Raw genomic sequence first — 24,100 nt, 5'->3', positions numbered from 1 at the left:
AAGTAGCGGTGTATGTCTACTTTCTTTGGTTTTGCGATCAGTGGCCTTCTTTCTTAATGACGGTCAGCTGTTCCTTTTTTCCGGTGCTATTCTCCTTTGTTGGTGATGTGCAGGTCGCGGGGTGTGATGTCCAGATGAGTTGTTGTGTCTTGTTATTTTTTCTCCCGTTTGGATTTGATGTTTGTATATTGGTTTAGTTTCGCGCCCGTTTTATTTATTGGTTTTAATTTTTGTAACGCGCGTGATTGCTGTTTTATGTTAAAGTGTGGAATATGTTTGTGGACGTACATACATATGTATATACACTGGTGGTCACATAATTTAGGACATTCCGTTTTCTTTTAAAACATTGGTTTATTTTATAATTTAAAAGCGACATATTTTTTTTAAACCTAAGTTACCATATTTATTATCTTCTAATATATAGATTTATTGAAAATTTAACGAAAAAATTGTTTTCAATTCAACGTGCTACAAAAAATTAATCATATATGTATGTATATCTATTATGACTTGGTCAACTAATTATGGACACTTCAGATTTTTGGTTAGTATATTCAAAATAACACTAAAAAAATTAAAATTTGATTACGAATTAATGTTTTCAGTTAGTATTTTGTCGGATAGCCTTTTGTTTCAAGCCTAGCTTTACATCTTCTAGGCAGACTACAGCCCAAACTCTGACATCGCTCAGTTGATATGCTCTGCCATATTTCCTTGACATTTTGAAATAATTCGTCTGCATTTTTGCTTGATTTTTGCCCTAAGCCTCTTTTGACATCTGCCCAGAGGTTTTCGATTGGACTTAAGTCCGAACTCTGGCAGGCAAAACCGTAATGTTTTCGGACGAAAGCCAAGTTTTAACACTCCTAGCAGTGTGCTTGGGGTCGTTATCCGGCATAAAAATGTACGGTTCAGGCATGTGTTCCTCTGCAAATAGCTTCATTGTACTCAACAATATATTAGGTTGTCAAATATCTCCCTTCCGCCTCTTTGTCTTTTGAATTTCGCGTTTATGTATAAAGCGCTACAGAGCTCGTATCTGACAATACTATACATCTTTGAAAGGTTTTGACATAACCTACAAAGCGACGCTATGCATGTTTAGTTTGGATATTGCGTTCAGCAGTTATCGACGTGTAAACATGGAGTCCACTAACGCCGAAATTCACGCTATTTTAAAGTTTTCCTTCGTTAAACGCAAATCCTGTGAGATTAATGGTGTTTTGGGGTAAAACAAACGTTCTGTGAGATTAATGGTGTTTTGGGGTATGGTACGCTATCACTTCGAATTGCGGAGGAATGGTTTCGAAGATTCAGAGCGGGTGAAAACGATACCATGGATAAGCCAGCCGGGGGAAGACCTGTGACTACGAATACCGATCAAATCATGGAAAACATCGAGTTAGATCGGCTTGTGGCATCCCGTGACATCACCCAGAAGATGGAAGTTAGTCACCAAACCATTTTAAGCCATCTGCAGAAGGCTGGATACACAAAAACTATGATGTTTTGGGGGCATGATTTGTCGCTAAAAAAACCTTCTGGACCGAATTAACGCTTGCGATATGCTGCTGAAACGAAACGAACTCGGCCCATTTGAAGCGGATGGTAACTGGAGACGAAAAATGGATCACATACGACAATATCAAGCGAAAACAATCGTGGTCGAAAGCCGGTGAATCGTTCCAAACAGTGGCCAAGCCGGGATTGATGGCCAGGAAGGTTTTGTTGTGTGTTTGGTGGGATTGGAAGGAAATCATCCACTAGGAGCTTCGCCCATATGGCCAGACGCTTAATTCTACCATCTACTGCGAACAACTGGACCGCTTGAGCTGTCGATAAACCTGAAACGTCCAGAATTGGCCAACAGGAAGGGTGTAGTGTTCCACCAGGACAACACCAGACCACACACTTCGTTGATGACTCGTTAGAAACTACGGGAGCTCGGATGGGAGGTTTTATCGCATCCACCATATAGCCCGGACATAGCGCCAAGTGATTACCACCTTTTCCTGTCCATGGCGAACGCCCTTGTTATTGTAAAGTTAAAAGTGGCTGAGGGAGGCTTTTACGAGGGAGGTATTATGAAGTTGCCGTGTAGATGGAAACAGACTATCTAACGAAACGGCGCATATTTGAGATAAAACCGATCACTATAACGCTTTTTAAAAAGCATTGAATAAAGAGCAAAAAAGCGGAAGGGAGATATTTGACAACCTTATAATTTGTACTTACATATCTGTTCGCATAGGCTCACTTGGTTGCTCCACTTCCTAAAAAGTGTTTTATAAATATCGGTTATTATTCTTAAGAAAAAACAGGTTTTCCTATCAAAATATTGGGACCACACAAAAAGTCCATGTATAAGGTGATCCATTTCGAGGTTCTCCACTTTTTTAAAGAAAAAACACAGAACTTAATGGGGGATGTTTATTATCATTTGAAAGAATATTCTTTGGCATTTAGTTTTTAAAGAGTAAATTATCGGCCCACAAACCACACCTAACCGTTGTTTTTTCTGGATTAAATGGCAGCTCTTGAATCTCTTCAGGTAGCTCTTCTTACCAAATGCGGCAATTTTGCTTGTTTACATATCTATTGAGCTAGAAATGGGCCTCATAGCTGAACAAAATTTGGTTCAAAAACGCCGGTTATTCTTGGAACTCTTCAAAAGCCCAAAAAGCAAAGCGATGTCTCTTTTGAAAGTGGAGCGTTTTAGTTCTTGCACAAGTTCTATTTTGTACGTTTTCAATTTATAATATCGACATAAAATGCTCCAAGTTGTTCAATACGTCAGTCCAAGTTGTGGGGACGGCGCCGAATCGACTGTCCCACAGTCTTCGTGTACGCTCTCAGGTGCGGCTCCTATATTTTCTTCATTACGTGCTTGACATGGTCTATTCGGAAGAATTTTATGCAAGGGTGAAGGTGTTGCGAATAGTACGCTCAGTAGGCTGATTATGTCGCCCATAAGTTGAACGAAGCGCGCGAAACACATTCTTTACAAAATGTAATAAAGTTCAACGATTTGTAAACTTTGTTCAGGCGTAAGTCTAAGATGGCAGCTCGACACAACTCACTCGTGATCTGTCAGAAAAATGCTATTGGAAAACTTGGCAACTACTACCTCAATTAACGTTCAACGCAAATGAGCGATTTTTTGAATGCGGCGGGTGGGCAATCAGCTTCCAACCAAGTTCTTTCATTTTAGCCTATACCGATTTTGCTTTGTGTGCAGGTGCATTGTCTTGTAACAAAATTACTTTGCCGTGTCCTCTGGCCCATTCTGGTCGATTTTCCATCAATGTATTGTTCAAATTTACCATTTTTGTGGTATGGTATTATGTAGCGATTAGTATTAACAGTTTCACCAGGTGTTAGAAGCTAATGATATACCACACCCTTCTGATCCCACCAAATACAAAATACTGTTTTCCTACCGAATAGATCGGATTTTCTTTGTTTAGGATTTACAAAAAAAAAATCGAAGCAGAACTGATTTTCTTTCGCAATTTTGAAGCAATATTTCACAAATGTTTTCTTCGGTTTTCCATATGTCTTTCATTCAATTCATATTGCCTCCATTTTCCACACTTTTGGATATTTCCTATAGCTTCCAAACGGTCTTGTTTGTTGCGCAACATTTAACATGACTGACGTAAAGTATCATCTTTATACAACATTTCTTGCAGTTCAGCATCTTCAAACTCTTTCGTTGGTTTTTCATTTCTCACATCAAAGTCATTTAGGGTTTTCATAAGTCTCATAAAGTTATAAGTTATAACGATTCGAAAACATAGCATTGAGAATTGTAAATGTGTAAACTCATTTTTGTATGAAATCCAACAACAATTTTTTTAAACACGTGTAAAAATTTATAATTTTACGATTTTGCGATTTTTTACGACGGGTTGTGAGTACCCCAATTATCTCTGAACCGTTGAAACCATCTTTTGCATTTCTGGTAAAGCATGATCACCACATGCCTCGACAAGCATTCTATGCGACTCTGCAGCCATTTTCTTCAAATCATTACATAAAAGTAATGCTTTCCGCAAATCATAACTTTTCGGAAACATATTTAACATTCTCAACACAATGTTCAATGCCTGTTAGGTTATTGAATATGTTTGATAAATATCACCAAATGTTCCCTACTAACACATTTGTATGTTGACGTTCATATCATACGGGTCCCGATATTTATGTATAAATATGCAAATTAAACTAAAAATGTCATAGAAGTGGTACAAATTAAAAGGATATAAAAACAAGTAAAGAAGGACTAAGGTCGGGTGCAACCGAACATTTTATACTCTTGCAACTTGCAAGAATCAAAGCCACGAAAGTATCTTAAAGTGTAGAACTTCAACCAGAAGATCGGAATCCAAGCAGTTATATATACATATACTACTTGTATATATAACTCATACACTAAGTGTGTTTAGAAAAACGAAAATCATTATGTGAGAGTTGGGTATCGTCCCATTTTATCTATTTTTGGCAATACCACATACTAAAATATGTTCTCATGTTCAAGTTTTTGCCCAATTTTATACATTTTAGACATAAAAATACCTGAATTATGATTAAATCACGCTCCCTCATTTTCATTGAGATAACTCAAATATTCAGGGGTGTTGTGGAATCTGATAGTTGTCCTAATCAGAATTGAAACCCATCAAAAAAAGTAGTTGTTGTCACAAATTCAGAAGTTATTGGTTTGGTATTCGAAACAGAATTTGTATCGGTTTTGGGTGTCACGGAAACCAATTTCATCGGTTTTGCTATCAGAAACAAAGCAATAAGATAGTCGCTCACAGATTTGAAATGTAAGTTAAGAAATCAAGTTATTTTATTATTTCGAATTAATTCATCTCTATTTCTATAGGGGAAAACATAAGTACAAAACACGATATGTCTTAATTATTAAGTTTTTGAAAACAAAAACCGGATAATCAAGGATATCAGATTTACAAAACGGAATAAACAAAATTTAACACTTAAATGCGTTTTTATTCATTCGATAAATGTTTTCTCTTAAAATCTTACTTTAATTCGGAACTCATTAAAAACTTTAATAGAATTGCTTCCAAATGTATTTATTTGATATTTTTGTCACATTAGTAAACAGCTGGTTCGAGTATTGGTTTAGCATATGTTCGAAAAGAAGAAAATCCAATCAGATTCTGTGACACCATTGAAAATCAGAATTGGTTTGCAATTCTGACAGCTAAGCAATTCTGTCTTGGATTCCACAACACCCCTGATTGGCTGCTTTATGCAGTATAAAGTCACTAGAAATTTGGAAAATTTTTCCATTAGGTATATGGGGGTTCAGGAAAGTAGTGACCCCCGATTTACCCCATTTTCACTTATTCGATACCTTCGAATTTGGTTTTTGGGTTATAAGGCACTCTAAAGGCATCATTCATACAAAGTTTTATCGCGTTATATTAATTGGTTCTTGATTTGTGTACTAGAAACAGAAAAAAATGTAATTTAAAAATGTGCTGTATGCGAAGTCACATAAAAACGTGAGAAGAATGTCACGTAACGAATTAAGTCGAAATGGGTCTGTAGGGTATACAGATTTGGAATTTCACTTATAAGAGGGGGCACCCAATTTTTAGCCTGACTCCCTCTCATACCATCTCGGATGTAAAATTTTATGTCTCGGTTGTATTTAAATATTGATTTATTGTACTTTTAGTAGTTTTTAACAGCACCGTTATATGGGGAGTGGTCGGAGTTATCTTCCGATTTCATCCATTTTTAAAGAGGTGTTAAAGCGAATTTGGTTGTTGTAATTCAAGTAGTAGGAGATATGTACATTAAACCAAATAGGCGGCGGGGCCACGCGATCCCCTGTGATAAATTACAGTTCTATATCTTAATTTAGTACCTACTAATTTTTTTTTCAATATTTATTTATTTATTGGATCAGCTTGGTAAAGCATAACAATAAGTATTCAAATCTTAAACTAAAGAAGCTCAAGAATGTGGTTGAACTTTTTTGGAAGAACGGTGCTCCCTAGTAGGCTGGTAGATCTTTTAAAAGGAGTTTGATTGCATTACCAAGGCATTAGCCAATGTGAGAGAGAAATGATATATTTTCTTTAAATTTAAGAAAAAGAAGGGTATTGAAGTCAAAAAGAAAAATGTGTAGGTACAAATATTTGTCTTTTAAAAGACAAAGTATTTATAGAACAAACTTTCGGGATTTTTAAGAAACAGTTTAAAATTTTAAATTATATTGAGCTTCGAGCATTACAGCCACATCTAATGTAATACTCGCTTGCGCTATCTTACACAATTTTATCATAAATAAGGGAAGTTATTCTGAACATATTAACGATACAATAACACATGCCGATATGGAAACCAACAATGAAATCGAAGGAATTCAAGATGCCCGCATTCGCCGTGTTGATTCAGATGATATCAATGGAATTGATAGAAGAAACTATTTTACCACTCTGTTTTCATCATAAAAAATTTACTTTACCTCACCTTCCTTTATTTGAGTAATTTTTTTTATTACTTTTTCTGATGAACATCATTTTAATTTTTATTGTTTTCATTTACATTTTTAACTTCGGTCACAACTTTCTTCCACAATACATTTTTTTCCTTCTACCCGATTTAAACTCGTCCTCCATATTCAACCGTACTCTTAGCAATAACTGTGTCTTCGCATTACTGAGATTTTCACTAAAAATTTAAAAATAATAATTTATACAATTATTATTAACATAATTTAACTAAATTTCGATACAAAAATTAAAATAAAACAGTTTTGCACTTACTTTTCGTCAGACATCGTAGTTAAATGCAGTAAACAATTTTTTGATAGAAATTATGAGTGACAGCTGATAGAAGTGTAGTCTTTTTGAACGCTTGATTATTGCAGTGCTGCAATATTGGCATTTCTGAACGTTCTGTTTGTTATGCAATCGTCATGATGCGCGTCATGATGCATTTACGAACATAGCCTAACTCCTGAAATTTCGATACAAAAATGTTGAAAATTCAGCCGTTGAGACCTCATTTCCCTGGGTGTCTCACAAAAAAGTGCTCTCGCCGTGGATAGCATAACTTATTATTGGTTCATATAAAATTAAAAAAACTAAGCATATTCTGTTAGTACATATCTAAATCTCGTTTTTGAACGAAGGAAATAAAAAAAATATTAAAATTTTCCTTTTCTTCTCAGACTTTGAACAAAAAATCTAATTTTTTGGTAAAATTTTCGCCATTTATTGGTCAAAAAAATAAGTTGTTATGAAACAAGAAAAAATCCTTCGTTCAATAACTAGATAATGTTATTTTAAAAACGTGTAGACAATACGAATGTTCAGATTTCTGAACAGTTCTTAACGGCTACATTTGTAAATGAGATATTTTTGTAAATCTGTGTAGAAACAGATATCATATTTCAAATATTTATATGCATTATCGCTAACACATAAAAATACAATCATAAATATAAATATGTATGTATGTACAAATACCCATTGCAATGCTACATGGTATGGGGTTGTTTTCAAGTGCACATAAGAGATCGGCATGCGCTGCTGTTTCTCTGACTTTAAGCCTACTTACATTAAAAGAAGTGGATGACTGAACGCCAGCGCAAAGCATGCAGTGCAAGCGCACACCACCACCGCATGTGACGATCAATTTAAGCTCGCATATACATATTGACTTCGGCAAAAAAGTGTTTCAATTGTTACGCACTACACATGACACTTTATTTGACTGTTTTTTACTGTAACAACAATTCAACAATTGAAAGTGTCATGCCTTCGGCAATGAGCTAAACTCAGTGTCTTATGCCTTCGGCAACAAGTCAAACAAAGTGTCTGCTTGTTTCGTGCGTAACACTTGAAACACTTCTTTGCCGAAGTCAATATGTTATGCGCACTCCTCGCTTTGCGGTGGTGTTCTTTCATCCACTTCTTTCTCTTTAGCATCACACGTATCAGTCAATGCAGTGTTCAGTCGCAAAAACAAGAAGTATTGACTAAGTGTACAATAATTGCGGCCACCGCATGCAGATCTCTGGTGCACATGCACATTTGTATTCAATTGCCTAAATGCATATCTTAGGTCAATATGTTATCTGATCAATATGTTAGAGACTGATATTAATGCTTGCAATGTAAAGGGACGGAAATGATCCTAAACTATTAAAAGATAAGAAAAACTTATGTATGCCGTTGGGAACATTTATGCTTAACATATGTGTACATACTTCCGTATGTACAGGAGATTAGAATTAAGATATGTGTATGCACTCTGCATGTGGTGCATACATGAATTAGGATAAGGAATTCTATAAATAAAGGAGCTCTTCTGGGCAACCAGAGCTGAGTACTATTTTATAACTAAAACCCTTCGCGTCTCATTTAACAACGAACTAAATCGGCCGATAACTTTTCGAGAAATCGTGGCCACTGACTTCAAAAACACAGTTTCGAGAAAAACTCATTTAAAGACGGGGCACTTAGCGCAGCTAGCCTCGAGTGCACAAGTTCTCAAGGCTGTATCTGCGAGACTATTACTCAGATCAACTTTAAAATTTAGGACAATATTCTAAAAGTATTGTAGAATTTAATATTTATTTTCCGACGCTGTTTTTTTACTTTTCATTGGTGGCGTTTATTATGTGGCAATCAGAGAACTTTCCCCACTTGCGTGAACTTCTACATACGACACTATCCTTCAAAAAATTTATTACGGTTTGTTTTTGTGGCACGATACGTGCGCTGCACTGCACTATCCGGACTTATATCGACCAGGGCTGTTTTTTTGAAGTGTCACTATTACAGAAGTGATGAAAGATGTATGTAAAACCAGTGGTTGGATCGAATGTAAAAACAAATGTTAAATATAGAACGTCAGTCCGCCTGTGCACTTACGGCTTCCCACGCAACTACAGTTTAGTCGAAGTTCTGAAATTCGACATGATCATAATGATAAAAACTTGAACATTAGTGCAACTTATTTCCGTAAAATAATAAGGGTTGTGTTATGTTTTTTTTATTTAATATGATCACGAAATCGAATTTTGGTAGGCCAAAACTGTCAGTATTGGGGGTAAAATTCATTTTCTAGTTTAAAGGGAATTCTTTATTTTTAATTTTCATCCGCGGAGAAGGTCGGAATTACTGCAACAATGAAGAACCTATTTTTCCGCCGTTCGAGATTTCGTATAACTCAGAAAACACTTAATTTTTTTTTGACTTTGTATTTTTGAAATATGTATAAGTCTTCTTCTTAATTGGCGTAGACACCGCTTACGCGATTATAGCCGAGTTAACAACAGCGCGCCAGTCGTTTCTTTTTTTCGCTACGTGGCGCCAATTGGATATTCCAAGCGAAGCCATGTCGTTCTCCACTTGGTCCTTCCAACGGAGTGGAGGTCTTCCTCTTCCTCTGCTTCCCCCGGCGGGTACTGCATCGAATACTTTCAGAGCTGGAGTGTTTTCGTCCATCCGGACAACATGACCTAGCCAGCGTAGCCGCTGTCTTTTAATTCGCTGAACTATGTCAATGTCGTCGTATATCTCGTACAGCTCATCGTTCCATCGAATGCGGTATTCGCCGTGGCCAACGCGCAAAGGACCATAAATCTTTCGCAGAACTTTTCTCTCGAAAACTCGCAACGTCGACTCATCAGTTGTTGACATCGTCCAAGACTCTGCACCATATAGCAGGACGGGAATTATGAGCGACTTATAGAGTTTGGCTTTTGTGCGTCGAGAGAGGACTTTACTTTTCAATTGCCTACTCAGTCCGAAGTAGCACCTGTTGGCAAGAGCAATCCTGCGTTGGATTTCCAGGCTGACATTGTTGGTGGTGTTAATACTGGTTCCTAAATAGACGAAATTATCTACAACTTCAAAGTTATGACTGTCAACAGTGACGTGAGTGCCAAGTCGCGAGTGCGACGACTGTTTGTTTGATGACAGGAGATATTTCGTCTTGCCCTCGTTCACTGCCAGACCCATTGTCTTTGCTTCCTTGTCCAGTCTGGAGAAAGCAGAACTAACGGCGCGGGTGTTGAGGCCAATGATATCAATATCATCGGCATAGGGCAGCAGCTGAACACTCTTATAAGAGAATGTATCTGCTCGATTAAGTTCTGCAGCTCGAATTATTTTCTCCAGCAGCAGGTTGAAAAAGTCGCAAGATAGGGAATCGCCTTGTCTGAAACCTCGTTTGGTATTGGCTCGGAGAGGTCCTTCCTGATTCTGACGGAGCTTTTGGTGTTGCTCAACGTCAGCTTACACAGCCGTATTAGTTTTGCGGGAATACCAAATTCACACATCGCGGCATAAAGGCAGCTCCTTTTCGTGCTGTCAAAAGCAGCTTTGAAATCGACGAAGAGGTGGTGTGTGTCGATTCTCCTTTCACGGGTCTTTTCCAAGATTTGGCGCATGGTGAATATCTGGTCGGTTGTTGATTCGCCAGGTCTTAAGCCACACTAATCGGTTTGTTGACGCTGGGCTTTAATCTTTCACACAATACGCTCGATAGAACCTTATACGCGATGTTGAGGAGGCTTATCCCACGAAAGTTGGCGCAGATCGTGGGGTGTCGCTTTTTATGGATTGAGCAAAGCACCCTTAAATTCCAATCGTTGGACATGCTTTCGTCGGACCATATTTTCCAAAAAAGCTGATGCATGCTCCTTATCAGTTCTTCCCAGCCGTGTTTCAATAGCTCTGCCGGCAATCCATCGGCCCTCGCCGCTTTGTTATTCTTCAGGCGGGTAACTGCCATTCAAACTTCTTCAGGTCGGGCAATGGAACGTCTGCTCCATCGTCATCGATTGGGGATTCAGGTTCGCCTTTTCCTGGCGTTTTACTTTCACAGCAGGCTGAAGAAGTGTTCCTTTCATAATTTTAGTATGCTCTGGGCATCGGTCGCTAGATGACCTTTGGGGTTCTACAAGAGTATGCTCCGGTCTTGAATCCTTCTGTTAGCCGCCGCAACGTTTTGTAGACTTTTCGAGCGTTACCCCTGTCGGCCAGCGTGTCAACCTCTTCATACTCATGCATTTCAACCTCTTTCATTTTCTGTCTGCAAATGCGTCTCGCTTCCCTCTTCAACTCTCGGTATCTATCCCATCCCGCACGTGTAGCGGTCGATCGTAACGTTGCGAGGTAGGCAGCCTGTTTTCTTTCCCCTGCGACACTGCACTCCTCGTCGTACCAGCTGTTCTTTTGCTCTTTCCTAAATCCAATGGTTTCGGTTGCAGCTGTACGTAAGCAGTTTGAAATGCCGTCCCACAGTTCCCTTATACCGAGTTGTTGACGAGTGCTCTCAAAGAGCAGGAGTGCAGCTTCTCGACGTCGAACCTTCCTTGTGTTTGTTGACGTGCCTTTTTTGCTGCACAGAGGCGGGTGCGAATCTTGTTTGCAACAAGATAGTGGTCCGTGTCGATGTTAGGACCTTGGAGCGTACGTACGTCTAGAACACTGGAGACGTGTCTTCCGTCTATCACAACATGATCGATCTGTTTGTTGGCTTTTCGATCCGGAGACTGCCAGGTAGCTTGATGTATCTTCTTGTGCTGGAATATAACCATAAGAAGATAACCATATTTCGGGCACCGGCGAAGTCAATCAGCGTCAACCCATTTGGGGATGTTTCGTCGTGGAGGCTGAATTTACCGACTGTAGTGCCAAATATACCTTCTTTGCCCACCCTGGCGTTAAAGTCGCCAAGCACGATTTTGACATCGTGGCGGTGGCAGCTCTTATAAGGGCGTGGGCGGAGACCAGCGATATGTTGAAGAACTATCAAATCCACGGTCAAACTATATATCAACTTAGATAGATTACAGACTGGACTTCGACATTTCCGTTGACGATGTCAAAATTACGACGACAAACCACTTTAAAATTTTAGATGTCCCATTCGACAGTTTTCACCCTGAACACAACCGCCAACACGTCGACGAGATAGAGCAATAAACTCACCAAATTTACGCCCACCAGTGCTACCGTGCCATTCACAATGGTGCTATTAACACCGTTTTTGACTTCCCAGTGAAAAGCGCACTTGGCTTCCAAACACTACCTACTGCAGAGCAAGAACTTGATTCCTGGCCTGCCGTTAATTGGCTGTTAACATATTGCAGACCCATGCAGGGTCTGGAAAATCTTTAAAACAGCAACTGTCGGGGTTTGTCGACGTAAGGGGGCCGAGTCCGTTCAAAGAAAAATATTTCGTTTAGTAAATTTCGGATTCGGAAATATATGAGTGTGTGTGTGTTTCCATTATTGTTGTGATTTCAAATATATTGATCCGTTTTGTGTGTTGGGTTTATTCCTTCGCCGTGAGGTATTGCTGATTAATTTTGTGTGGATTCTTGTGTTGTATCCGCATTATTTGATGTTGTAACTTGAGATAATGTTCACCTCTTAATGTATTTCAATATGTACTTTGTATAATAATGTTTCACTTATATAAAGTTGTGTTTCAGCTTCTTTAGAAAAACGCGGGAAAGAGTATATTTTGTTTCTCCTCTTTCGCCGTTAAAAGTTAAAGTTGGGGCGATTGATATTCCTCTGCATTACGCCTTTATTATTTTATGTAATTTGGGGGAGTAATGCAGGGGAGAATTTGTACCGAATTGGCTTGACCACGGCAGTAGGACCACTTTTCCTTCTGTTATAAACTACAGACGTTTGGACAAAAACAAACAATAAAAACATTCTCGCCAATTAACTTCGAATGAAATTAGTTCAATTGCTTTAACTTCAATGTAAACCGTTATAAAGGTATAGACATAAAATTATAAAACTTTATTCACATGTTCCTTGGCACCCTTAGAAGGTCACAAAGGCCGCTATACGAAAAAGGCCCGCACCCAGAAGCAAGGGTTTTGGTCTTTTGCCTACATACTGGAGTTTCCGGCTCTATGTTTCAACAGTATATGGTATAATGCCAATAAAACCATGAATTGATTTCTGGGTAGATTTATAATACTTTTTAATATTAAGTTTGTAATAAGATGGAGTCATGTGTGGAAGTTCAAGCAAGTGAGGAAAGTTCTCTGATCGCCATTCACTTGGGAGTGGCCAGAAACGATTCTTTTACACATGGCTCAAGCAGCTCACGACTTCCGGTCTTTGACCAAGTATCCTCTGGGTAGCCTAAGAACATCCCTTCGAAGGCGAGCTAAAGTGAGAAGGCGAAACATCCCCTACATAGGGTTGTGCGCTAGGTTTGGGACCCGCCACGTAAAAAACTCTACCAATGAAAAACTACCAACAGCCTCGGAAGAGAAACCCCATTTTTGATGACGACCATGGCAAACGAAATAAGGACTACGATATTAGGGCATGCACCTGGAATGTCCGGTCCCTTAATTGGGAAGGTGCCGCTGCCCAGCTGGTTGATGTCCTCGTGAAAATAAAGGCTGACATAACCGCCGTCCAAGAAATGCGATGGACGAGACAAGGACAGAGACGAGTAGGTCCTTGTGGCATTTACTACAGTGGCCATATAAAGGAGCGCAAGTTTGGTGTTGGATTCGTGGTGGGAGAGAGACTCCGTCGCCGAGTATTATCATTCATTCCGGTGAATGAACGTCTAGCCGCAATCCGCATCAAAGCGAGGTTCTTCAACATATCGCTGATTTGCGCCCACGCCCCGACGGAGAAGGACGATGTGACCAAAGATGCCTTCTATGAGCGCTTGGAGCGGTCGGTAAATTCAGCCTCCACGACAAAACATTCCCAAATGGGTTGAGGCTGATCGACTTCGCCGGGACTCGAAATATGGTTATCTGTGGTACAAGATTCCAGCAAAAGAAAATACATCAAGCTACCTGGCTGTCTCCGGATCGAAAAGCCAACAACCAGATCGATCATGTTGTGATAGACGGAAGACACGTCTCCAGTGTTCTAGCCGTGCGTATACTCCGAGGTCCTAATATCGACACGGACCACTATCTTGGAAGGTTCGACGTCGAGAAGCTGCAATCGCAACAGATAGCTGAACGATTTGCTACTCGGCTTGCACTACTGCTCTCTGAGAGCACTCGTCAACAACTCGGTATAAGGGAACTGTGGGACGGCATTTCAAACTCCTTAGGTACAGCTGCTTCCGAAACCATTGGTCTTCGGAAAATGCAAAAGAACAGCAGGTACGACGAGGTGTGCCGTGTCGCAGGGGAAAGAAAACAGGCTGCCTACCTCGCAACGTTACGATCGACCACAACACGTGCGGGATGGGATAGATACCGAGAGTTGAAGAGGGAAGCGAGACGCATTTGCAGACAGAAAAAGAAAGAGCGAAATGCGTGAGTACGAAGAGTTTGATAATCTGGCCGACAGGGGTGATGCTCGAATATTCTACCAAAAAATGCGGCGGCTTACACAAGGATTCAAGACCGCAGCATACTCTTGTAGAACCCGCAATGCTTATCTAGTCACCGATGCCCAGAGCATACTTAAATTATAGAGGGAACACTTCTCCAGCCTGCTGAATGGCAGTGAAAATAAAACCCCAGGAGAAGGCGAACTCGATTCCCCATTCGATGACGATGGAGCAGACTTTCCATTGCCCGACCATGAAGAAGTTCGAATAGCAATTACCTGGCTGAAGAACAACAAAGCGGCGAGGGCCGATGGATTGCCGGCAGAGCTATTCAAACACGGCTGGGAAGAACTGATAAGGAGCATGCATCAGCTTTTTTGTAAAATATGGTCCGACTAAAGCATGCCCAACCATTGGACTTTAAGTGTGCTCTGCCCAATCCACAGAAAGGGAAACCCCACAATCTGCACCAACTACCGTGGGATAAGCCTCCTCAACATCGCGTATACGGTTCTATCGATCGTATTGTGTGAAATATTAAAGCCCACCGTCAACAAACTGATTGGACCTTATCAGTGTGGCTTTAGACCTGGCGAATCAACAACCGACCAGATATTCACCATACGCCAAATCTTGGCGTCCTTCATGCCGCGATGTGTGAATTTGGTATCCCCGCAAAACTAATACAGCTGTGTAAACTGTCGATGAGCAACACCAAAAGCTCCGTCAAGATCGGGAGGACCTCTCCGAGCCGTTCGATACCAAACGAGGTTTCAGACAAGGCGACTCCCTATTGTGCGACTTCTTCAATCTGCTGCTGGAGAAAATAATTCGAGCTGCAGAACTTAATCGAGCAGGTACAATCTTTTTTAAGAGTGTACAGCTGCTGGCGTATGCCTATGATATAGATATCAATCGAAAAATTTCTGACATCATAAGAAATTAACTGATCGACTTCAAATTAAAACTGAGTATTGTTGAATACATTTACTATACAATGACCTACGATCTGTTGACTTAAAATTGTCAATTTGGCAATAAAAAACGACCAATTTTTACCTAAAAAAATTTAATTTTTTTTTCAAAATTACGCCATTTTGTTAATTTTTGATATTTTTCAAAGATCGTGGGTACGCTGTACGTTTTAATTAAAACTTACTTTTTTCATGGGCAAAATTGCAGTTCGTATTAATTGGTAATACCACGCTCATTAAGAAAAATTAGTTTGCTGAAAAGTCAACTTTGAACACCTTGTAGGCCTCAATTCATAAAATGCACCAAATTTTGTGCAGTTAAATATATATTTTATAAAATATTTGCCTTCGATAAGTGCGACTGCAATCGAGTGAATGTAAGAAGTTTCTCATAGTCTGAACTTTTGTAATATCAGCTGCTCCCAACTCTTTGGTTATAGCCATAGCGGACGATGCTTTCATATTTTTTTTTGAGTATTTCGCTATCATATTTGACTCGGACTGCTTCATTTAAAATGCGCGCGCAATTCGAATCGATATCATTTTTGTTTAACTCGATATGTGAATTAGTGTGTGATTAATAGCTGTTTGTTGACGACGTTAAATGTTTGTCAGGGATTTTTTCCATAATCAAGAACTTTGCTTAAAATTTAGTGTTTCCAATGAAATCACGACTACGAAATCATTTAAAATGGTGAAAAACACTCTTTTAGAGAGTTTACTTGAACACGAACATAAGTATAAATTAAAAAAAATAATTAAATTATAAAATTTTGGGTATGAAGCTTCTCTATGCAAGAATCGTACCAAAAGGCCTGAAAGCCAGTCATATTCTTGCGTTGTGCCTGAATTTTTGGCCAAGAACCAAACGAGAGTTATCGCTTAGTCACCACATTCGCCAATTTGGCTCCCTGTAACTTTTTCTGTTTTTGAAACTTGCTTTGCTTGCTTGCATTAATGGCTCAAAAAGATGCTATTTCGAAGGTGATAATGACACGTGAACATGTTTTTCATTGTAAAAGCGAATATGCTTTAATAATGCTGTCATTAGTGCAAAAAATTTTGTTCAAATATTTACAAATAATAACCAATATGAATTAATAACTATTATATACATATATGGTTAATGATAGGTAGGTAGGTAGGAGTGCAGCCCTATCGCGCTCAATTAGCACTTGATGTGCCATTTTGATACACTATTCGTTCCTGTATCTGCTATTACGTTTCACCTTCTCTCTCAAACCATTTTGAGCTTTTGATGAAACTACTTATGTCCGATATGCTTTTGGTGGAAATCCATTCAAGGTTTGGTGCTTGGTGGATACCGAGTGTTTTGTGTCTGATCTGTGCTAGAGCTGGGCATTCGCAGAGAAAGTGGAAGATTGTTTCCTTGTTCCCTGCTACTTCGCAGCCACGGCAGATGTCGTTGTATGGCATACCCATCTTGGACGCATGGTCCCCAAATGGCCAGTGCCCTGTTGTGGTAGCTGTTATTCTGTAAATACTTTTTTTTGACCTATTTAATAAGTCGTTGGTTCTTTTCCTGTCACATGTTGGTCATAATTGTTTATTTGTGACGCATTTTGTAATGTTTTTCCACGTGTTGTTTGCAATTTGTTGAAATTGTCTACTGATCTCTCCTTTGATCGATCCTAGTGGGCTTGGTATTAGCTCCGCCTCGGATTCATTGAGGAAAGCTCCTGCCTTTGCCAACTCGTCTGCTTTTTCGTTACCGAAAATGTTCCTGTGGCCGGGAACCCAGATCAAGTTTAGTTGGAGCTTGTCTTTTATTGAGCTAAGTGCTCTCTTGCAGTTGTGAACTATACTGGAATTTGTCATGGGTGAAGACAATGCCAGGAGGGCCGCCTGGCTATCCGTAAATATAGTTGCTTTATGTATATTCCCGTGGTTTTCTAATAGAACTTCGCAGGCTTTTTCTATGCCTAGTATTTCTGCTTGGAAGATGCTAGCCGAGTTCGGTAGACGTATAGAGAGAGATATGCCTAGATCAGCGGAGAATACCCCCGTGCCTACTCCGCAGTCAATTTTGGACCCGTCGGTATAGACTGCGGTCTTATCTTCCTCTACTATTGAACCTCTTCTCCATTCTCGTCTAGATGGTATCCTCGCCTGGAAGTGTCTGTTGAAATCCAGCTTTGGGAGAATGTAGTCTGATTTATTAATGGTGAGCATATTGCATGGCAACACTGCTTTGTCAAATAAATTGTTGGCATTTTACTGCATTTATGAACGCGCAAAAGATTGGTACCTTGCATCACTAACATTAACATATTCGACAACAAAGTTTTTTTAAATGAATGTGCAGGAATATTGCTGTATTCTTTTGAAAACAGCCTCGGAATTGGCTGATAATAGAGATTCAAGCAGCAGTGTTATCAAAAATATAATAAATAAAAGAAAACGCCGTCGTTTTGCATTATTAGCTAGCGAAAATTCACGGAGCAGAATTCCAAAAACCAAAAATTTTTGTAAGGTTATCGAAAGCATGGAAGACGATGTATTTTATTCTCATTTTCGAATGAAGAAAAGTACATTTCAGGTATTTATTATAAAATACGTAGAGTATTGAGTAAGTTGATAAAACTAATACCCCAAGTGTAATAACGTTGCAGATTGCGATTAAGCTCTGGTGGAATTCAAGTGAAACTGGACATATAGCAATAACGTTGAACAAAGCTTTACAAATAACAATTTGGAAGCTAAGCAATAATTGCTCTTTTAGAGATGTCAGCGATCGGTTTGGTGTGGCAGCTGGCGTCGCATATAAGGTGTTTCTGAAAATAATTAAAATGATTTGCCGCTTGAAGGGAGATGTAATCAAATTTCCCAAAACTGCATTTATCGGCTGTCCAGGTGCATGCCACGACGCATCAGTTTGGCAAAGGAGTTATAATTAGCAAGGAGATTAAAATCTTTTCTAATTACCATTTGTTGGGCGATGTTCCTTATGGTGCCCTATCGTGATAACGGGTTCTTAATACCAATGCAGTCAAAATACAATGCGATTCTGTCTTCAACTCACGTTGTTGTGGAACAGGCATTTGATGTTTTAAAAAAAATTTAGAATTCTCAAATACATTGAAGCTCAACGTCCATATATGCCAAAATTAATTACAATGGCATGCATGATTGTTCATAACATAATAATTGAAAATGAAGGCTACTTAATCGATGAAATAGATGAAGGAAAAGCACATACTGAGCCCCAAATAGTCGAAGATACGACTACATCGGGACAAAGGGAGGCAAAAGCAAAAAGGGATGCACTGGCCACGCTATTGTCTGCCTAATTGAAAACAGTTTGGACTTTAAAGTGTTAGTTGTTTTTTAAACTTTAAAAAATCCAGTAAAGAAAAAATAAAAATAAAATAACAGTCAGTTAATTTTGCACTTATAGGAAAAAAATAAACAAAAAACAATTCATTTTGCACTTAAAATTTAATATGAAAAATTCATTCAAGGTTAAACGTAAAACATACTTGAATTCTAAGATTTGTCGAGTATTTTCTGGAACAGTGTACGAATTTCTTTCAATTCGACCAATTTTTCTTTTTCCACTGTTCCAGCAATTTCTTCATAATTTTGGCATCTTCTTCCGATTCCTTGTTTAAAAACTCTAACACATTGATTTTTCTTGTTAGTTTATTTCTTGGAGTGCTAGTACTAGGTAATGTTGCATCTAAGTCCAGCACCGTAGGGCTATCGGGTGGATCATTACTTAAATATTGCATTAAGGACTCAAGGGAAGATTCCAGCATGGCATCAGGTACAAGGACACTACTGCGGCTGCCGAAAACTTCATCCAATGTTTGGAAAAATTCCCAATTTGTTGCGCCTTCCCCAGATGTGTTGTTGCGTTTTTTTTATTCGTTTGTAGGTGCTCATTATATTAACAAAACATCTGGTACTTTCGTCCTTGGAGAATGGGAATGTGTTATCTATTTCCTTCACATCCCGCATTATTTGCTCCCAAAGTGTGTTCCTCTTTTTTTTTTTTGCAACGAAATCTGGCTCATACTTCAATCTTATTTCTATAAGTAATTTCTTCCTCTCATGGTTCCACTTTTTTTCACTATGCATATGCAGAAAATATTAAAAAATCATAAGCACAACTACAATCTTTAAAGTAAACCACTTTTACTTACCATAAATCCGCCTTTTTCACCACAAATTTATATTTTGTTTTTTGTTTACTTTTTCCCGCCAAGAAAAGCCACTAAAGCATCACAAATGAAAGCAATGCACAAGTTTGGCATATGTTGCGCATAAAAAAGCATTGCCATGCAATAATGAACACGCGGCATTGCCAAGGTTGTGTCTGATGCGATTATGAACACTAGGCATTGCAGTGTTGCATTGCAAACTGCGTTTATGAAGTCAGCCTCGCACATGCTGCTCTTTGTATTCCTTTCAATTTTCTAATGTTGAATTTTTTTTTTTAGCGCTGGCCACCATACCAGAGCTCCATATGTAAGTATAGTTAATGTATGGTTAATGGTAGAAATACAGATTTGGGTCAAAAAATTCTTAGAATTTTAATACTTTTCATAAGCTATATATTTTGTTTATAGGTACATGATGGTAAAAATCTCAAAGGACGGTCTAATGATGCTAAGGCATCTGCATGTTTATATATTGCCTGCCGACAAGAGGGAGTTCCTCGTACTTTCAAAGAAATCTGTGCTGTTAGCAAAATAAGCAAAAAGGAAATTGGTCGTTGCTTCAAGTTGACTCTAAAAGCACTTGAAACAAGTGTAGATTTAATTACTACAGCGGATTTCATGTCCAGATTTTGTGCCAATCTTGGTAATGTTTTATTAAATAATTATTGTATTTGTAAATATAGTTTCGGTTTGTTGTTGTTTATTTTAGACCTTCCAAATATGGTACAGCGAGCTGCGACATATATAGCGAAAAAAGCTGTCGAAATGGACATTGTTCCAGGAAGATCGCCAATTTCAGTTGCCGCCGCAGCTATATATATGGCTTCTCAGGTTTGTATAAACATTAGGTAGAAATTTATGTGTAATATATAATCCTATGACAAAGTTGTATAAAAACTAGACAGTTGCTATATCTGCATTTTTGTAATACGTATGTCTATTGTTTTAAGTACAGATACCATGCGGAAATCTTACCAAACTTTGCACAACTTTTCCTTGCCACCCAAGGAAGGTTGGTATTGTATATTAGCGCAATCTACTTGTGGCCACGCTCACCAAAAGACATTAAACAAAACATATAAGTGCTATAACTAAGCTCCGAATTAAGATATAATATTGTAATTTGATACAGGCGATTACAATAGTGAGTGGCACGTGTGGGCTGAAAATCTTTAAGAAGTGAGCATGACCCTGCCCCTAATAGGTTCAATATACATATATCACAAGCTATTATAGCTATTTCAACCAAAGTTCACAAGATCGTGATCGGATAAAATCGGGCGTAAGCCTGCCCTAGTCCCCATATACATATGTGGGGTTTACAAATATCTGGTTAACTTTACTTATCATACATCGATTATTATAACAGGTGTTCCAAGTAAAGCTAATATTTTCAAAAGCCTTTTAAGACAGATCATGCGTGAGACGTGTCAAATTGTCTTATTATTATTGTTCAGTATTGTTTGGCATTTCATCAAAAAAAGACTTACGCATGAACAACGCTTACAAACCGTTCATTGTTATTACAAAAATTCACGTTCTGTAAAGAATGTGTTTCGCGAGCTTCGCTCAACTTATAGTCAACATAATCGGCTTACTATGCGTACTATTCGCAGCATCATTAGTCATCTTGAGACCCAGCTACCACGTAGCAACTCTGACTGACTCTGACTCTGAAGACGCTCGACCTTCCCAGTCGAAATGCTCGAAGATGGGACTCAACGGATGGACCATCTGAGACGTAGATGCGGTCAACTTTTGAAAGAGATAATCTTCAAAAAATAAATGCCAGAGAATGCTATTTCGAATGTTAATAAATATTCCCAATTAAATTTGAAGTTTCTGTATTTTTTCTTTAAAAAAAACCTTTATGTGAGGTACCTTATTGGAATTCAAAGAGCATCTTTAATCTTTAAGTAATACCAAAAATAAATCGGTTCAAATACCGAATGTAAGATTTTTAAACTTGCGTATGAAGACGGTGGTTTAACTTCTAAGTTAGAACTTTTGTAAAGTCTGGTGCTCTTAAAACTTGAATAGTTCAAATCCGTGCAGGATTATCTGAACGAAGTGCTCATGAGGTCAATCAAATTGTAAATGCAGATCTGAACGTAGATGACGAATTGGTTGCATCGTTATTGCTTTCTTGGTTGCCTAATGAGTATCAAGCACTCGTTATGACTGAGGAGAAGTTTAGGCATAAAATTGCCATGTGTTTGTGAACCAATTCTATAAATAATGGGCGACCAGAAGTTGACTAAAGCAGACCATCCACAGGCAAATTTGCACATTTGTCCGCCAAACAGTTTCAACATGGCTTGCGAACATCATTTTTAGAAAATTTACAGCAAGTAAACATGTCGGTGGATTCTTTTTGGAGCACATCAGAACCAAGATAGAAACGTTTATATCTTTCGTAAACAAAACGTCGTACACGAAATGTGGGCACGAACACTACCATCAACGACGGAAATTTCGTTGAAACGAACACGATCGTGGAACGAATTCGTCTGTGGATGATCTGATTAAGTGACATTGTGAGATCCTTCGTTGTGTACGTACAGATAACACCACATATCAAGTAAAGAAACAATCTCGATCGACAATAAAATAAAAGTACGACGGAACTTTAAACCTCGAAATGTCTTCTACTTCTACTTCGTTGGATATGCAGACAACATCGACGCTGTCGTAACTGCACGTAATACCGTAATAGTCAGATGCAAGTTATGCTGCGATTACAGATATGGTTGAATTTACGCGGCACAGCCGCGGAAAACCCCGAGCTATTACTGAAAAAATCGTGCTTACTAGGAAATACCTCCCACTGGAATACCCAAGGAATACAAGCGAATATCCTAAAATACCTCGGTATAAGAATGGAAAACAAACTGACATACTGCGCTCAAATTCAGTACGCTGCTAAATAGTAAGCAAATATCACTATGTCGCTATAAAAACTTCTGGCAAACACCGAAAGTCCGCTCGCAAGCAGAAAGAAGTTGCTAATGTGCACAACTTTGCTATTATATGGCAGCAAAATATAAGGCGAAAAGTACTCGCTAAGGTGCAGAAGACAACAGCCCTGAGAGTCACCTCGGCGTATCGCATCGTATTCGAATCCGCAGTGCTAATAATAAGCGGCGTTATCCCAATAGATCTCCCGCAAAGGAGAGAGGGGAACTTTGGTTATTAAATAGGCATTCACGTGTCCACAAGGCAATAGCCAAGAAAGCAAACGTTTGAACTCTGGCACAATCAGTGGAGAAGGGAGTGCAAAAAAAAACAATGGGCCGCCGAATTGATCAAAGATATAGAGGTGTGGCATAGTAGAATAGTGGAAAAGACTGGCTACTACCTAACACAGATACTCTCCGGTCAATGGTATTTCCGGAGTAATATATGGGAAAAGAACGTTAAATTTCTGATATAGTTAATAAAAATAAGTCCAGCGTATATGAAGTTATACAAAGACATAGAGATGATGATTGAAATAAAAAAAGAAGGAAATGTGAGTAGTTTAAAAGAACTTAAGCTTGAGAGATCAAATCTTTCTGTATGCGCTGAAACTGTTAGGAGAGCTCTTCAGAAAAACGGCTTAAATGGAAGAATGGGCTCGAAGAAAGCCCTGTATTAGTTCGAAAAATTAAAAGGACATCAGATGTTTGTCTGTTGTCGGTCCGTCTGTCCGTACAAGTGATAACTAAAAGGACAGATTTGTCGCATAACATTATTTTCATATTCTTATATTACAGGTTTAAATTCGCTTTCAATAGCAGCTTCAGCAGTCATCCAATATCTTATGTTGTACACCCAATTCGTAAAATTTGAAATAACTTTAAATCCGATGATTTTTTTTACTTATAATACAACCATCTTCGTATGTTTTTTTTTTTAATTCGGAGGGGGAATCTTCGAATGATACATATGCAATTGTGCCCGTGGTGACAATGCAAAAGAATCGAAGTTCATTGATATCCCAACTTGATTTTGATTTATTGATTTATTTAAAAAAAAACACCCGTTACCATACAGCCATCTGGTAGCTTCTATTGCCTTGTTAGCTATGTCTGCATCAGTGGTTGATGCAGAATCCATATTGGTTGTCGAACAGACCTTTATTCTCTTCCTATTCTAAATACAGCTCTAATCGTGCACAGATTATTCGCTCTAGTATCTTGCCAATCGTATCTAGCATACAGAGCGGTCGATATGAGGTGGGCTCTCCGGCTGGTTTTTTTCAGTCTCTGCTTTTTCCAGGTTTTCGGGAAAACACTCCGTAAACACTTCAGCAAATGGTTCTTGAGGGCTATTTCTAAAGCCTTGTTTGGAAGACCATCCACGACTGGGGTGCTTTGGCATCACCAAATCTTTCTGCCGTTTCTATTACCCCCACATCAGTGACTATTGTGTCTTCCGTTTCAGTAGGTTCTTGCGCTCGAGCTGTTCGATTATATAGGGAATGTGCGGGAAATAGAGTTTCCACAACGGGTTTAAATAGCGTGGGCACGTCGGTGTTTGTCCTTTGCCACCTTTGTAGGTAATCTGGCTTTCTATGGGCGCGATTTTTCTTCCTACTCATAGAAGCGTTGCATGCTT

The 24,100-nt window shown here is 38.8% G+C and overlaps 1 protein-coding gene across 2 annotated transcripts in view; it reads left to right on the top strand.

Moving 5' to 3' along the window:
- Positions 1–24,100, top strand: part of LOC120781455 (transcription initiation factor IIB) — a 348,751-nt gene that overhangs the window by 40,065 nt on the left and 284,586 nt on the right. For both annotated transcript variants that reach the window (XR_005706067.1, XM_040113669.1), the window contains exons 3-4: positions 19,910–20,144; positions 20,211–20,332. Coding sequence is in view for 1 of the 2 variants with exons in the window: in XM_040113669.1 (XP_039969603.1) it covers positions 19,910–20,144; positions 20,211–20,332 (357 nt within the window). In the remaining variant the exon portion in view is untranslated. The remainder of the gene's footprint in view (positions 1–19,909; positions 20,145–20,210; positions 20,333–24,100) is intronic.

Source organism: Bactrocera tryoni, unplaced genomic scaffold, assembly GCF_016617805.1.
Source record: "Bactrocera tryoni isolate S06 unplaced genomic scaffold, CSIRO_BtryS06_freeze2 scaffold_7, whole genome shotgun sequence".
Taxonomy (NCBI): domain Eukaryota; kingdom Metazoa; phylum Arthropoda; class Insecta; order Diptera; family Tephritidae; genus Bactrocera; species Bactrocera tryoni.
Note: the sequence above shows the minus strand (reverse complement) of the source record. Positions and strands in the feature narration are given on the sequence as shown.